Source organism: Salmo salar, chromosome ssa02 (assembly GCF_905237065.1).
Source record: "Salmo salar chromosome ssa02, Ssal_v3.1, whole genome shotgun sequence".
NCBI classification, from domain to species: domain Eukaryota; kingdom Metazoa; phylum Chordata; class Actinopteri; order Salmoniformes; family Salmonidae; genus Salmo; species Salmo salar.
The window spans coordinates 82,591,261-82,606,518 of NC_059443.1; the positions used below are offsets into that span (position 1 = coordinate 82,591,261).

Consider the following 15,258-nt stretch of genomic DNA (forward strand, 5'->3'; position numbering starts at 1 on the left):
AGATGCTGAGTTGGGGTTTTAGGCTGGGTTTCTGTAGAGATGTTAAGCTTTCTTTAAAAACATTGATGAGTTAGTTAATTAAGATGCTGAGTTGGGGTTTTAGGCTGGGTTTCTGTATAGACATTAAGCTGTCTTTTAAAAAACATGAACAAATGAAAAATACAAACTATTTTTGGAAAAAGAAATTTTATTACAAAATCTCATGTTACAACTTGCCCTCTGTTTACAAAATTCATGGGCAGTTTACAACCCACTCAAGAGAAAAAAAATATTAAACAAATATTAAAAACATTGATGAGTTAGTTAATTAAGATGCTGAGTTGGGGTTTTAGGCTGGGTTTCTGTAGAGATGTTAAGCTGTCTTTTAAACAACATTTTGATGAGTTAGTTAATTAAGATGCTGAGTATTAAAAGGGTCTTCTTCTATAGAAATAGGTCAGGCCTCTTGCTTAATAGTACAAAGCAGATCATTCAATCGATGTTCTTACTGGTCCTAGACTGTGGTGACATCATCTGTATGAATGCAGCTGCCACTTCATTAAATCCATTAGATGCATTTGACCATAGTGTACTTTGTTTTATTATGGGTACAGGTTCAGTACACATCCCTGCAGTCTCCATCAGGAAGTAGGCTGACCCTCTTTGTGGTCACGTAGTTCCATTCATTGCTCTCTTTGCATTTATAAAGCTCTTTGACAGTAACTCTCTCTGTAGCTAACATCTACAATAACCATTAGAGGTAAGAGTTGGTGTTATCATACACAGTCTCAGGGATGGCTAGCTCTGGGAATTCCTTTGGTCTGTACAGAGTTAGGTAAATCAGCTCTTTGCACCTTACTTGTGGAATAATCTCCAAACTTCTCTAAAAGTTTGTTTTGGTGCCTCTAGGTTAATTCAGTCTGCTGAATGAGGACCTGTTACAACTTACTTACAAAAACTTTAAAGGAGTTCATGAAACCATTCAGTCATGGATGTATGTAAACATATTTACCACATATTGCTTGTTACAGCAGACTACTGTTGCACATTGAATAGACATGCATCATAGTGTGAATAGTGGTTTCCAAAAAGTTATCACCCCCTAAACCAGAATGTTAAATGACCTTTATAATATTTTGTACCACTATTACTTTGGGGTTCTAATCCCCCTCTGTCAACATTCACACTGAACACATCTTTAACATTCATGAACCTTCACTATCTTCATCCCTGAAGTAGCAACAATAACTATTGTCTATTGTTATTCTCAATGACCTTCCTGGCCTTATGAAAGCCTAGCTAAATACAATGTTTTCATGTCTTTGGTTATGCTAACATTTGTTCATTAGATTATATTTCTCATTAAGAATAACGTTGTTTTAATTCTATATGGGTCATGCATTGCTTTGGTCATGTGTTCTCTTATGGGTCAATGATTTTAATTAGAATATAGCAATGATGCTCTCTCCTCAATCACTTACAGTTTCTTTGGAAAGTATTCAGACCCCTTGACTTTTTACACATTTTGTTACGTTACAGCCTTATTCTAAAATGGATTAAATTAAACAATTTCCTCAGCAATCTACACACAATAGCCCATAATGACAACAGAAGTCTTATTTAGATAAGTATTCAGACCCTTTGCTCTGATACTGGACATTGAGCTCCGGTGCATCCTGTTTCCATTGATCATCCTTGAGATGATTCTACAACTTGATTGGAGTCCACTTGTGATAAATTCAATTATTATTGGGTTATTGTGTGTCGAATGATGAGGAAAAATGTAATTCAATACATTTTAGAGTAATATAACAAAATGTGGAAAAAGTAAAGGTGTCCTGAATACTTTCCAAATGAACTGTACAAACATCACATTGAATATTCAACTCACTTTCAAAAAGCTCCATGAGGAAGAAAGGATTCCCAGATGATCTTTTAGATGTTCTGTCTTCAGGATGTTCTGGGTTGATGGCTGTTGGAGAGGGGAGGGGCAGTTGAGTGAGCTGCGGCCTTTTATTGCCCTGCCTCTGGGAGCCTGTCAGCTTGTGACATGATGTGAGAGAGGGCCTACCTGTAAGATATTTTGTGCTATAAACGTGCTTTTATTTGAAGAGGTTTTTGACCATTCAGGGAACTAATCTCAAACACTCATGAAAACATGAACAAAAATATTGTCTACACTAAAGAATGTGAATTTGGTCATAAAAATGATTTTTGACAAGTTATATGCATGAAAATAAAGATGTTTAAAACATTTAACATTTTGGAGAGGTTTTTGGACACTATAGGGGACACCTAAGTCTTGTTATGGATAAATGTCTATAAAGAATGAATGGTATTAGATATCTGATCCATCTTTGGGGAACATGTTGACAAGATGTTGGGGAATCACTGGAGGGGAATGTTGACCAACTGAGCATCTCAGTGTACAGTTCAATAAACACAATAGGCATTTTGTTACATTTCAGTCTTCTGTGATGTATTTAAAGTGTCATATTGGGATGCAAACTCAAATATGAATACATTTAAACTATATCTGACATGGTACTGGTGTCTTCTTTTTTATAGCCCATAACCATGTGTGTGATGTGTAAACAAAAAAGGGCACCCCCCCCATAAAAAGATCCCGCAACAGAAAGCTGCACAATATGTTGTGGAAAGTATTTTGCTTACCATGACTATATCCAACCCAACTCAATGTGTTGCCACTATCATGTATCCTACCATGACTATATCCAACCCAACTCAATGTGTTGCCACTATCATGTATCCTACCATGACTATATCCAACCCAACTCCATGTGTTGCCACTGTCATGTATCCTACCATGACTATATCCAACCCAACTCCATGTGTTGCCACCATCATGTTTCTATTTATTTTATTTTTATTTAACCTTTATTTTAGCTAACTCACCTGCTCCATTTTAGTAGCGACTAGCAAGTCTCTCTGTCCGACTTTTCAACTAGTCAAACAACTCCCGGATGTACGATTTTTATTTATTTAACTATGCAAGTCAGTTAAAAGAACAAATTGTTATTTACAATGACTGCCTACCAGAAGGCAAAAGGTCTCCTGCAGGGACAGGCGCTGGGATCAAAAATACAAATATAGGACAAAACACATAATAAGAGAGACACCACAACACTACATAAATAGAGACCTAAGACAACACTGCATGGCAGCAACACAGCATGGTAGTATCACAACATGGTAGCAGCATAAAACATGGTACAAACATTATTGGGTACAGACAACAGTATCCTACTTGGCTGAAGCTTTTATCTAGTGGAGGAAGTATTGAGGAGCAGGGAGGTTAAAGGTCACTTCATTATACAGCTGTTACTCTACACCAGTAAAAATGTGTACTGTTGAGGGTACTCAAGGACCAGGATTGGGAAACACTGCTCTACACTATCCTAGATAATGTGTTACCGGTGTAGAGGAGTAGGCAGGATGCAGTCACAGGTTTGGAACTACTAAATTTATTTCAGCACTAAAATCAAAGCGGGACAAAACCCCAATGCTGTTGTGCTCAAACCCAAAGTACAAAATATAATGTACTTATGAAATAGTAGGAGAGATTCCTCTTAGGAAAACAAGTAACATTTACAATGGCAGAGAGAGTATATATACAGTGATAGAGTGGGGATTGGAACCAGGTGTGTGAAATGATGACGAGACAAGTCCGGGGTTGATGAGTGGAGGGCGTTTGACAGCAGTAGGTTCGGCAGCAGCTAGAACGCCTGCAACGCTGAATGCCTGAACTGGACAGGAGGGGAGCCAAAGCGAAGTCTGGTGTGACATATTGAGAGAAAATCAATAGTATATTTAATATATTTTCTCAAATTCCGTTTTCTCCGTTTAGTAATTCCAGGTTTCTGATTTGTCCCTGTTTTTCAGTTTTTCACTGTCAAAATCACATTGTTAATAGAAAAACATCAAAAGGAGACCACTTTTGTAGTCTGAGAAAAATCTAAGACATTTTCATTTTTGTGTGTAGATACCCTTTAATTCAAGTGGCACCAGCAAGAGCCTTGCTTGGTTAGTGGTGTCTCTGTAGCACACATGTGATTGCAGAGTTTGCTGAACAAATCACAACTGGATTGATGCAAATAATCATGATATCATTCTGCCAGGTTTTTGGGAAAGCTTTTCCATCAACCAGAAGATGGTTGTCATTAGCATCATCGCTAACAGCTACACATAGTGGTAGACAAATGCACTCAGACAGGGGCATTTCTGGGCTGTTTCCTCTTCAGAAAGTTGAAGGAAAACACAGATCACTTAGGTGAATTTAAAAACGACTTGCAGGCAGCAGGTTCAGAATAACTATGAGAAAAAATGAATACAAATTATACCACCACCCAAAAGGGCACTTTAGAGACAGGAAGTACAAAACAGCCCTGGAGAAAAGTATTAACTGTAAGAAGTAAGACAAAACATAACACCTGGTTTTTTTTAATGACCTCTTTTGACATTGCTTTATTTTTGTTCCAATCTGCGTTACCCACTCCAGTCAGTAGATGGCGATATGAGTCTTTCAGGTGATGCTTCTTGCGTGACGTATAATCTAGTGGACGGACAGGAGGCTTCTTCAACAAAAGGCTTCTGATTCAGCCAACGCGGTGGTTAGCTAGCCAACATACAACCGAAACATTGAAGCTCTTTAGACTAATATTGTGTATATTAATCTTGGTGTTTAGAACACAGTTCTGTTTACGTATCTACTAGTTCATTTAAACGCAATTTGATTCTTAAATTAGCGAATGTGTTAACTTGATACTGCGCTAGGCTAATCTCCCGGAGCATGAGCTCACTAAACTAGACGGAGAAAGAAGCTCTGGTGAAAGGACAGGAAGAAGCTTGAAGAATGAAAAAGGAGGAAGAGGAGGCTATCACATTGAAAGAAGAGGATGATATTACAGTGAAAGAGGAAGATGGGAAAGAGGTTGTCAGAGTGGAAAGGGAGGAGGTAGAAGCTTTCGGAATCAAAAAGGAGGAATATGCCATAACATTGAAGGAGGAGAATGTAGTGAAAGAAGAGGAAGAACCTTTCAGAATCAAAAAGGAGGAAGACGCCGTAACATTGAAGGAGGAGAATGTAGTGAAAGAAGAGGAAGAACCTTTTGGAGTAGAAGAGGACGCTATCTCAATAAAAGAGGAGGAGGAAGACGTTTTACGAGTGAAAAGGGAGGAGGAGGAGTCAGAATATCCGATTACCACCAGTGAGTACTGTCTTAAAAACAGGGACACAAACTATGCAGTTGTTGAACTAATGTGGGGTTTTAAAGGGTCATTCTACTGAAGTTATACACTTTAATATGTTGTTCAGTACTGCCATTGGTACATATATTTTTAAAATTTGATTTCTTTTATTCTCCATGTGGTCTATATTAAAGTGCACTTCATCTAGTATAACAGGATTTTACAATCCAGTTCTGGTGCATAATTTCTACATAAAATATCAAAGGAATGCAAAAGGAACCCATTTTGTGGAATGACCTTTTACATTTGCATCACAAACAGTATTTTAAAAAAGCATAATGAAAGTTGCCAATTTAGGCCCTTTTTAGACACATTAATGACTGGTAAGACCCTATGATTGCAATAGAAGATCATAAGTTGACTGTCTGTTTGATGTTGTCATTCACACAGGAGAGAGACATGACTATTGTGGATGCTTTGGGGACCCTCAACAACATCCTGATGCTGACGAGTCAGAGAAGAGTCTCTCCAGATCAGAACACCAGATGGTACAGCTTGGTCTGGTCTAGCAATACAGCTTGGTCTGGTCTAGCAATACAGCTTGCTCTATCGGGGTCTGGGCTGGGTTTCTGTAAAGCACTTTGTCAACAGTGACATCAGCATCCATAATGAGATGTCTCTGTATCCCCTCTTTATGGTTACCAGGACAACGCTAGCCCTTCCTCCCTCCTGGAGTCCCCGTGTCGTGCCTCTCCCGGTAGCGCCTTACTGCTGGATATGAAAAGGTTGTCTGTGCTGCTGGTGGACTGCAGGAAAACAACGGGGCTGAGTGGAACTGTGAGAGGAGGAGAAGAGAAGAAAGGATCAGATTTGACACCTCAAAGTAAGTGTTGTAGTTTGAACAAATAAAATAGATCTGCCCACTGGTATCTGTCACCAGGACAACCAGCAGAGTTCTGTTAGTTGGCATGAAGATAGACTGGTATATTTCCACCACATCAGACAGTTCTGTTAGTTGACATTTAAAACCTTGATGAAAGTTAGCTTTAGGGAGAAAATGTCAAGATGATCCGATGTAAGGTGCATGTTTTACAAAAACTTTTCCTAAAAACATTATGGATGTTACATTGCCTGTCCAGTCAACCCCCCCCCCATCTTTACAAGACTCTAGAACAGGAACTTGTCGGCCCTGCATTAAAGACCAAAATTGGTTAACCTCTCTGGGGTATGTGGGACGGTAGCGTCCCACCTCGCCAACAGCCAATGAAATAGCAGAGCGCCAAATTCAAAACAACAAAAATCTCATAATTCAAATTTCTCACACATAAAAGTATTATACACCATTTTAAAGATAATCTTCTCGTTTATCCAACCACAGTGTCCGATTTCAAAAAGGCTTTACGGCGAAAGCATAGCATTAGATTATGTTAGGACAGCACCTAGACAAGAAAAACCACACAGCAAGGAGAGGCGTCACATGAGAGGCGTCACAAAAACCAGAAATACAGCTAAAATTAATCACTAACCTTTGATGATCTTCATCAGATGGCACTCATAGGACTTCATGTTACACAATACATGTATGTTTTGCTCGATAAAGATCATATTTATATCCAAAACCCCCATTTTACATTGGCGTGTAATGTTCAGAAATGTTTTGCCTCCAAAACTGTCGGTGAATGAGCACATCAATTTACAGAAATACTCATCATAAACTTTGATAAAAGATACAAGTGTTATGCACAGAATTATAGATAAACTTCTCCTTAATGCAACCGCTGTGTCAGATTTCAAAAAAGCTTTACGGCAAAAGCAAATTTTGCAATAATCTGAGTATAGCGCTCAGACATCGTAACAAACCATACAGATAATCGCCATTTTGGAGTCAACAGAAGTCACAAATGGCATTATAAATGTTCACTTACCTTTGATGATCTTCATCGGAATGCACTCCCAGGAATCCCAGTTCCACAATAAATGTTTGTTTTGTTTCGATAAAGTCCATATTTATGTTCAAATACCTCCTTTTTGTTCAGTCGAGTAATCCAAATGCACTGTGCTCGCGCAGTAAGTTTAGACGAAATGTCAAAAAAGTTCTATTACACTTCGTATAAACATGTCAAACGATGTATAGAATCAATCTTTAGGATGTTTTTATCATAAATCTTCCATAATATTCCAACCGGAGGATTCTTTCGTCTTCAGAAATGAAAAGGAACACACCTAACTCACATGGGAGTGCACGTGATTGAGCTCATGTCATTTTCTCAGTCATCTGATTCCAAGAGTTCTTTTTCTCTCCCCATTCACAGTAGAAGCATGAAACAACGTTCTAAAGACTGTTGACATCTAGTGGAAGCCGTAGGAAGTGCAAATTGACCCTAAAGGCACTCTATATTAGATAGGCAATCACTTGAAAAACTACAAACCTCAGATTTCCACACCTCCTGGTTGGATTTTTTTCTCAGGTTTTTGCCTGCCATATGAGTTCTGTTATACTCACAGACACCAGTCACTGGCTTCATCAATAAGTGCATCGATGACATCGTCCCCACAGTGACGGTACGTACATACTCCAACCAGAAGCCATGGATTTCAAGCAAAATCCACACTGAGCAAAAGGGTAGAGCTGCCGCTTTCAAGGAGCGGGACTTGAACCCAGAAGCTTATAAGAAATCCCGCTGTGCCCTCCGACGAACCATCAAACAGGCAAAGCGTCAATACAGGACTAAGATTGAATCGTACTACACCGGCTCCGATGCTCGTCGGATGTGGCAGGGCTTGCAAACTATTACAGCCAACAAAGGGAAGCACAGCCGCGAGCTGCTGAGTGACACGAGCCTACCAGACGAGCTAAATTACTTCTTTGCTCGCTTTGAAGCAAGTAACGCTGAAACATGCATGAGACCATCAGCCGTTCCGGAGGACTATGTTATCTCGCTCTCCGTAGTCGACGTGAGTAAGACCTTTAAACAGGTCATCACTCACAAGGCCGCTGGGCCAGACGGATTACCGGAACGTGTACTCCGAGCATGCGCTCACCAACTGGCAAGTGTCTTCACTGACATTTTAAACCTGTCCCTGACTGAGTCTGTAATACCAACATGTTTCAAGCAGACCACCATAGTCCCTGTGCCCAAGAACACTAAGGCAACCTGCCTAAATGACTACCGTCCCGTAGCACTAACGTCTGTAGCCATCAATTGCTTTGAAAGGCTGGTAATGGCTCACATCAACACCATTATCCCAGAAACTCTAATTTGCATACCGCCCCAACAGATCCACAAATGATGCAATCTCTATTCCACTCAACACTGCACTTGGACAAAAGGAACACCTATGTAGAGGCAGCAGGTAGCCTAGTGGTTAGAACATTGGGCCAGTAACCGAAAAGTTGCTATATCGAATCCCCGAGCGACAAGGTAAAAATCTGTCGTTCTACCCCTGAACGACACTGTTCCTAGGCTGTCAATGTAAATTAGAATTTGTTCTTAACTGACTTGCCTAGTTAAATAAAACATGTAAAAATGTGAGAATGCTATTCTTTGACTACAGCTCAGCGTTCAACACCAGCCTATAGACAGCCTATCGGGAGGAGGTCAGAGACCTGGTTGTGTGGTGCCAGGACAGCAACCTTTCCCTCAACGTGATCAAGACAAAGGAGATGATTGTGGCCTACAGGAAAAGGAGGACCGAGCACGCCCCCATTCTCATCTACGGGGCTGTAGTGGAGCAGGTTGAGAGCTTCAAGTTCCTTGGTGTCCACATCACCAACAAACTATCATGGTCCAAGCACACCAAGACAGTCATGAAGAGGGCACGACAAAACCTATTCCCCCTCAGGAAACAGAAAAGATTTGGCATGGGTCCTCAGATCCTCAAAAGGTTCTACAGCTGCACCATCGAGAGCATCCTGACTGGTTGCATCACTGCCTGGTTTGGCAACTGCTTGGCCTCTGACCGCAAGGCACTACAGAGTGTAGTGCGTGCGGCCCAGTACATCACTGGGGCCAAGCTTCCTGCCACCCAGGACCTCTATACCAGGCGGTGTCAGAGGGACTGCCCCCCCATCCCCCCTCTTTACGCTGATGCTACTCTCTGTTTATTATCTATGCGTAGTCACTTTAACTCTACCTATATGTGCATATTACCTTAATTACCTCGACTAACCGGTGCCCCGGCACATTGACTCTGTACCGGTACCCCCTGTATATAGCCTCGCTATTGTTATTTTACTGCTGCTCTTTAAATATCTGTTACTTTTATTTGTTAAATTTTTTTAAACATCAATTTTTTTAACTTAACAGGTATTTTTCTTAACTGCATTGTTGGTTAAGGGCTTGTAAGTAAGCATTTCACTGTAAGGTCTACACCTGTTGTATTCGGCACATGTGACAAATAATATTTAATTTGATTTTTATACTTTTCTAATAAAACACTTTTCAACCCATATGATCTATTACATAATAAAACTCTAATAAAACATATACAAATATGATGTCATAGTGAATTCATGACATGTGAATGAACAAACCTTTTCATACTTTGTAATATAGCTATATTTAGACTGAAGAAAAATATAAATGCAACAATTTCAATGATTTTACAGATCATATAAGTTAATCAGTCAATGTAAGTAAATTCATTAGGCCCTGATCTATGGACTTCACACGACTGGGCAGGGGTGTGGCCATGGGGGGTGGCCTGCGAGGGCATAGACCCACCCACTGAGGAGCCAGGCCCAGCCAATCAGAATTCGTTTTTCCCGTCAAAATGGCTTTATTACAGAGAGAAGTACTACTCCGTTTCATCAGCTGTCTGGGTGGCTGGTCTCAGTCTCCCACAGGTGAAGACGCTGGATGTGGATGTCCTGGGTGGGTGTGGTCACACGTGGTCTGCGTTTGTGACAGCTTTGCACACTATTGGCATTCTCTCAACCGGCTTCATGAGGTAGTCACCTGGAATGCATTTCAATTAACAGGTGTGTCTTGTTAATTTGTCGAATTTCTTAATGTGTTTGAGCCAATCAGTTGTGTTCTGACAAGGTAGGGTGGTATAAAGAAGATAGCCCTATTTGATAAAAGACCAAGTCCATATTATGGCAAGAACAGCTCAAATAAGCAAAGAGAAGCGACAGTCCATCATTACTTTAAGACAATCCAGAACTTTTAAAGTTTCTTCAAGTGCAGTCGCAAAACCATCAAGTGCTATAGTGAAACTGGCTCTCATGAGGACCGCCACAGGAAAGGAAGACCCGGAGTTACTTCTGCTGCAGAGGATAAGTTCATTGGAGTTACCTAGTTAGATTGTAGGCAATCTCAACGCTGTGTGTTACAGGAAAGACATCCTTCTCCCTCATGTGGTACCCTTCCTGCAGGCTCATCCTGACATGACCCTCCAGCATGACAATGCCACCAGCTATACTGCTCGTTCTGTGCATGATCTCCTGCAAGACAGGAATTACAGTGTTCTGCCATGGCCGGCAAAGAGCCCGGATCTCAATCCCATTGAGCACGTCTGGGACCTGTTTGATTGGAGGGTGAGGGCTAAAGCCATTCCCCCCAGAAATGTCTGGGAACTTGCAGGTGCCTTGGTGGAAGAGTGGGGTAACATCTCACAGCAAGAACTGGCAAATCTGGTGCAGTCCATGAGGAGGAGATGCACTGCAGTACTTAATGCAGCTGGTGGCCACACCAAATACTGACTGTTACTTTTGATTTTGAACCCCCCTTTGTTCAGGGACACATTATTCAATTTCTGTTTGTCACATGTCTGTGGAACTTATTCAGTTTATGTCTCAGTTGTTGAATCTTGTTGTGTAAATATTTGTATGAAAAAATGTTAACTTCTCTGGGGTATGTGGGACACACTATTCAACAGCCAGTGAAATAGCAGGGCGGCAAATTCAAAACAACAAAAATCTCATAATTCAAATTTCTCAAACATACTATTATATCCCATTTTAAAGATACACTTTTCGTTAATCCAACCACATTGTCCGATTTCAAAAAGGCTTTACGGCGAAAGCATAACATTAGATTATGTTAGGACAGCATCTGTACAAGAAAAACCACACAGCCATTTTCCAAGCAAGGAGAGGTGTCACAAAAACCAGAATTACAGCTAAAATGAATCACTAACCTTTGATCTTCATCAGATGGCACTCATAGGACTTCATGTTACACAATACATGAATGTTTTGCTCGACAAAGTTAATATTTATATCCAAAAACCCCATTTTACATTGGCATGTAATCTTCAGAAATGTTTTGCCTCCCAAAACTTCTGGTGAATGAGCACATCAATTTACAGAAATACTCATCATAAACGTTGATAAAATATTAAACTGTTATTCAAAGAATTATAGATACACTTCTCCTTAATGCAACCACTGTGTCAGATTTCAAAAAAACTTTACAGCGAAAGCACACTTTGCAATAATCTGAGTACAGCATTCAGACACAAAACCAAACCCGCCATTTTGTGGAGTCAACAAAACTCACAAATAATGTTATAAATATTCACTTTGATGATCTTCATCAGAATGCACTCCCAGGAATCCCAGGTCCACAATAAATGTTTGTTTTGTTCGATAAAGTCCATCATTTATGTCCAAATACCTCCTTTTTGTTCACGCGTTCAGTCCACTACTCCAAATGCAGGAAGCGTGCGCAAAATGTCACGACGAAAAGTCAAATAAAGTTCTATTTACGTTCATAGAAATATGTCAAACGATGTATAGCATCAATCTTTAGGATGTTTTTAACATAAATCTTCAGTAATATTCCAACCGGAAAATTCCAATGTCTTCAGAAATGAAAAGGAACACAGCTAACTCTCACGGGAGTGCGTGCCACTGAGCTCATGTCATTTTCTCACTCCTCAACTTCCAGGCCCTCTTCATCGCTCCATATTCACAGTCGAAGCATGAAACAACGTTCTACAGACTGTTGACATCTAGTGGAAGCCTTAGGAAGTGCAAAATGAACCCTAAGTCACTGTATAGGCAATCACTTGAAAAACTACAAACCTCAGATTTCCACACCTCCTGGTTGGATTCTTCTCAGGTTTTTGCCTGCCATATGAGTTCTGTTATACTCACAGACATCATTCAAACAGTTTTAGAAACTTCAGAGTGTTTTCTATCCAAATCTATAATAATCTGCATATCCTACCTTCTGAGCCTGAGTAGCAGGCAGTTTAATTTGGGCACGCCTTTCATCCGGACGTCAAAATACTGCCCCCTACCCTAGAGAAGTTAAGTTTGCTGAAAATAAATGCAGTTGACAGTGAGAGGACGTTTCTTTTTTTGCTGAGTTTATATATAGTTACTATCAGTTTTAGGAACATCTAGCCAAAATATTTCACCTTATTTTTTACTTTACCCAAAATATGACGTCAGCGATAGTCAAAATGTTGAAAACCTGTGAATGTCTAAATAAGAAATTGTGCCATTTATTCATTCTGTTTTACAAGTCAGAACACAAAACACTAAACAGTTCTAGGACACTCAAGACACAGACATCGCTGGATTCCAATCGAGCAGGTGGTTCTAAACATATAACTTCCATAGCTGTATGATACAGAATGTGACCTACACACATCTTTACCCAAAATGTCATGAAATCAGTGATAGTCAAAATGTTGCAAATCTGTGAACGTCTAAATAAGAAGTTGGACCATTTAAACGGCATGTGTTGAACCCTTTCAACAACGGGGAGATGTTACTGATGTGCTTTGTGTCTTCGACGTAAAAACTAGTTTTGGACTTCCTCGCAAAATTACTTTACCTATTTTTGGTTTAAGGAAGTGTGTAGGTCGCATTCTGTGTCATACAGCTATGAAGGTTATATATTTACAACCACCTGCTGATAGGAATCCAGCGACGTCTGTGTCTCATGTCCTAGAACTGTTTAGTGTTTTGTGTTCTGACTAGTAAAACAGAATGAATAAAATAAGTAATGTTAACATATCAGTAATTACCAGGAAGCTCTACAACATTTGTTTTAAAATCACACCAAGATTGTTAAAACAGGCCTTAGGTTATTGAGAGATCTGATTAGGATTTACCCTTGTAGCAAGGCTGTTTTATCATGTGGAAGTTTCATTCAGGTCTTTATTTAAATAAACACTCTGTCTTTGACAGGAGAAAGACCAGACTCCGAGGAACCAGTGCCAGAGACGTCCAAACCAGCAAGACGACACCACTGCTCCCACTGTGGAAAGGGTTTTAAACAGTTACGGGACCTGAAACAACATGAGAGAATACATACAGGAGAAAAGCCGTACCACTGCGCCCAGTGTGGAAAGAATTTTAACCACAAAGGATACCTGAAACAACATGAGAGAATACACACAGGGGAGAAACCGTACCACTGCTCCCAGTGTGGAAAGAGCTATAACCAGAGAGGATACCTGAAAAAACATGAGAAAATACACACAGGGAGGAGTTTTAACCAGAAAGCACACCTGATCCAACATGAGAGAATACACACAGTGGAGAAGCCATACCACTGCTCACAGTGTGCAAAGAGTTTTACAAGGTTAGGGGGCCTGAAAATACATGAGACAATACATACAGGAGAAAAGCCGTACCACTGCTCCCAGTGTGGAAAGGGTTGTAACCACTTAAGTGGACTGAAAAGACATGAGAGAATACACACAGGTGAGAAGCCGTACCACTGCTCCCAGTGTGGAAAAGGTTTTACCCAGTTATGTAACCTGAAAACACACAAGAGAATACACACAGGGGAGAAGCCTTACCACTGCTCCCAGTGTGAAAAGAGTTTTAAGGAGTTAGGTAACCTGAGAAGACATGAGGTAAACCACACAGGAGGTAAGGATGTAGGCCTCTGAACAGTAGGACATAGGACAGATGTAGGCCTCTGAACAGTAGGACATAGGACAGATGTAGGCCTCTGAACAGTGGGACATAGGACAGGAGAATGCTCAATACATGGTGGGACAGTAGTCCCCAATAGATTTTGGGACAGTAGTCCTTCTTTCGTTCATAATGCGTTTGAGCCAATCGGTTGTGATGTGACAAGGTAGGGGGTTATACAGAAGATAGCCCTATTTGGTAAAAGATTGAGTCAACATTAGGGCAAGAACAGCTCAATTAAGCGAAGAGAAACGACAGTCCATCATTACTTTAAGACATGAAGTCAATCAATCCGTTTCTTCAAGCGCTATGTTGAAACTGGCTCTCATGAGGACCGCCACAAGAAAGGAAGACCCAGAGTTACTTCTGCTGCAGAGGATAAGTTCATTAAAGTTACCAGCCTCAGAAATTGCAGCCCAAATAAATCCTTCACAGAGTTCAAGTAAGACACATCTCAAAATCAACTGTTACATTTACATTTACGTCATTTTAGCAGACGCTCTTATCCAGAGCGACTTACAGTAGTGAATGCATACATTTCAATTCATTTCATACATTTTTATTTTTTCCCCCCCATTTCCCCCCCCCCCCAACTGTTCAGAGGAGACTGCGTGAATCAGGCCTTCATGGTCCTATTGCTGCAAAGAAACCTACTAAAGGGTCACCACTAAGAAGAAGAGACTTGCTTGGGCCAAGAAACACTAGCAATAGACATTAGACCGGTGGAAATCTGTCCTTTGGTCTAATGAGTACAAATTTTTGATTTTTGATTCCAACCGCCATGTCTTTGTGAGATGCGGAGTAGGTGAACGGATGATCTCCGCATGTGTGGTTCCCACTGTGAAGCATGGAGGAGGTGGTGTGCGGATGCTTTGCTGTTGACACTGTCAATGATTTTATTTTGAGTTAAATTCACACTTAACCAGCATGGCTATCACAGCATTCTGCAGCGATATCCCATCTGTTTTGGGCTTAGTGGGACTATCACTGGTTTTTCAACAGGACAATGACCCAACACAACTTCAGGCTGTGTAAGGGCTATTTGACCAAGAAGGAGAGTGATGGAGTGCTGCATCAGATGAACTGGCCTCCACAATCACCTGACCTCAATCCAATTGAGATGGTTTGGGATGAATTGGACCGCAGAGGTTAGGAAAAGTGGCCAACAAGTTATCAGCATGTGTTGGAAC

At 40.5% G+C, this 15,258-nt stretch overlaps 1 protein-coding gene across 1 annotated transcript; it reads left to right on the forward strand.

The window, feature by feature from the left end:
• The first annotated feature begins 4,017 nt into the window (after positions 1–4,017).
• On the forward strand, positions 4,018–14,502 carry LOC123736165 (zinc finger and SCAN domain-containing protein 12). The gene is made up of 4 exons (XM_045713159.1): positions 4,018–5,207; positions 5,638–5,735; positions 5,893–6,070; positions 13,334–14,502. The coding sequence occupies exons 1-4, from the start codon at positions 4,853–4,855 to the stop codon at positions 14,041–14,043; spliced, it is 1,341 nt and encodes a 446-aa protein (XP_045569115.1). The 5' UTR covers positions 4,018–4,852; the 3' UTR covers positions 14,044–14,502.
• The last annotated feature ends 756 nt before the right edge of the window (positions 14,503–15,258 follow it).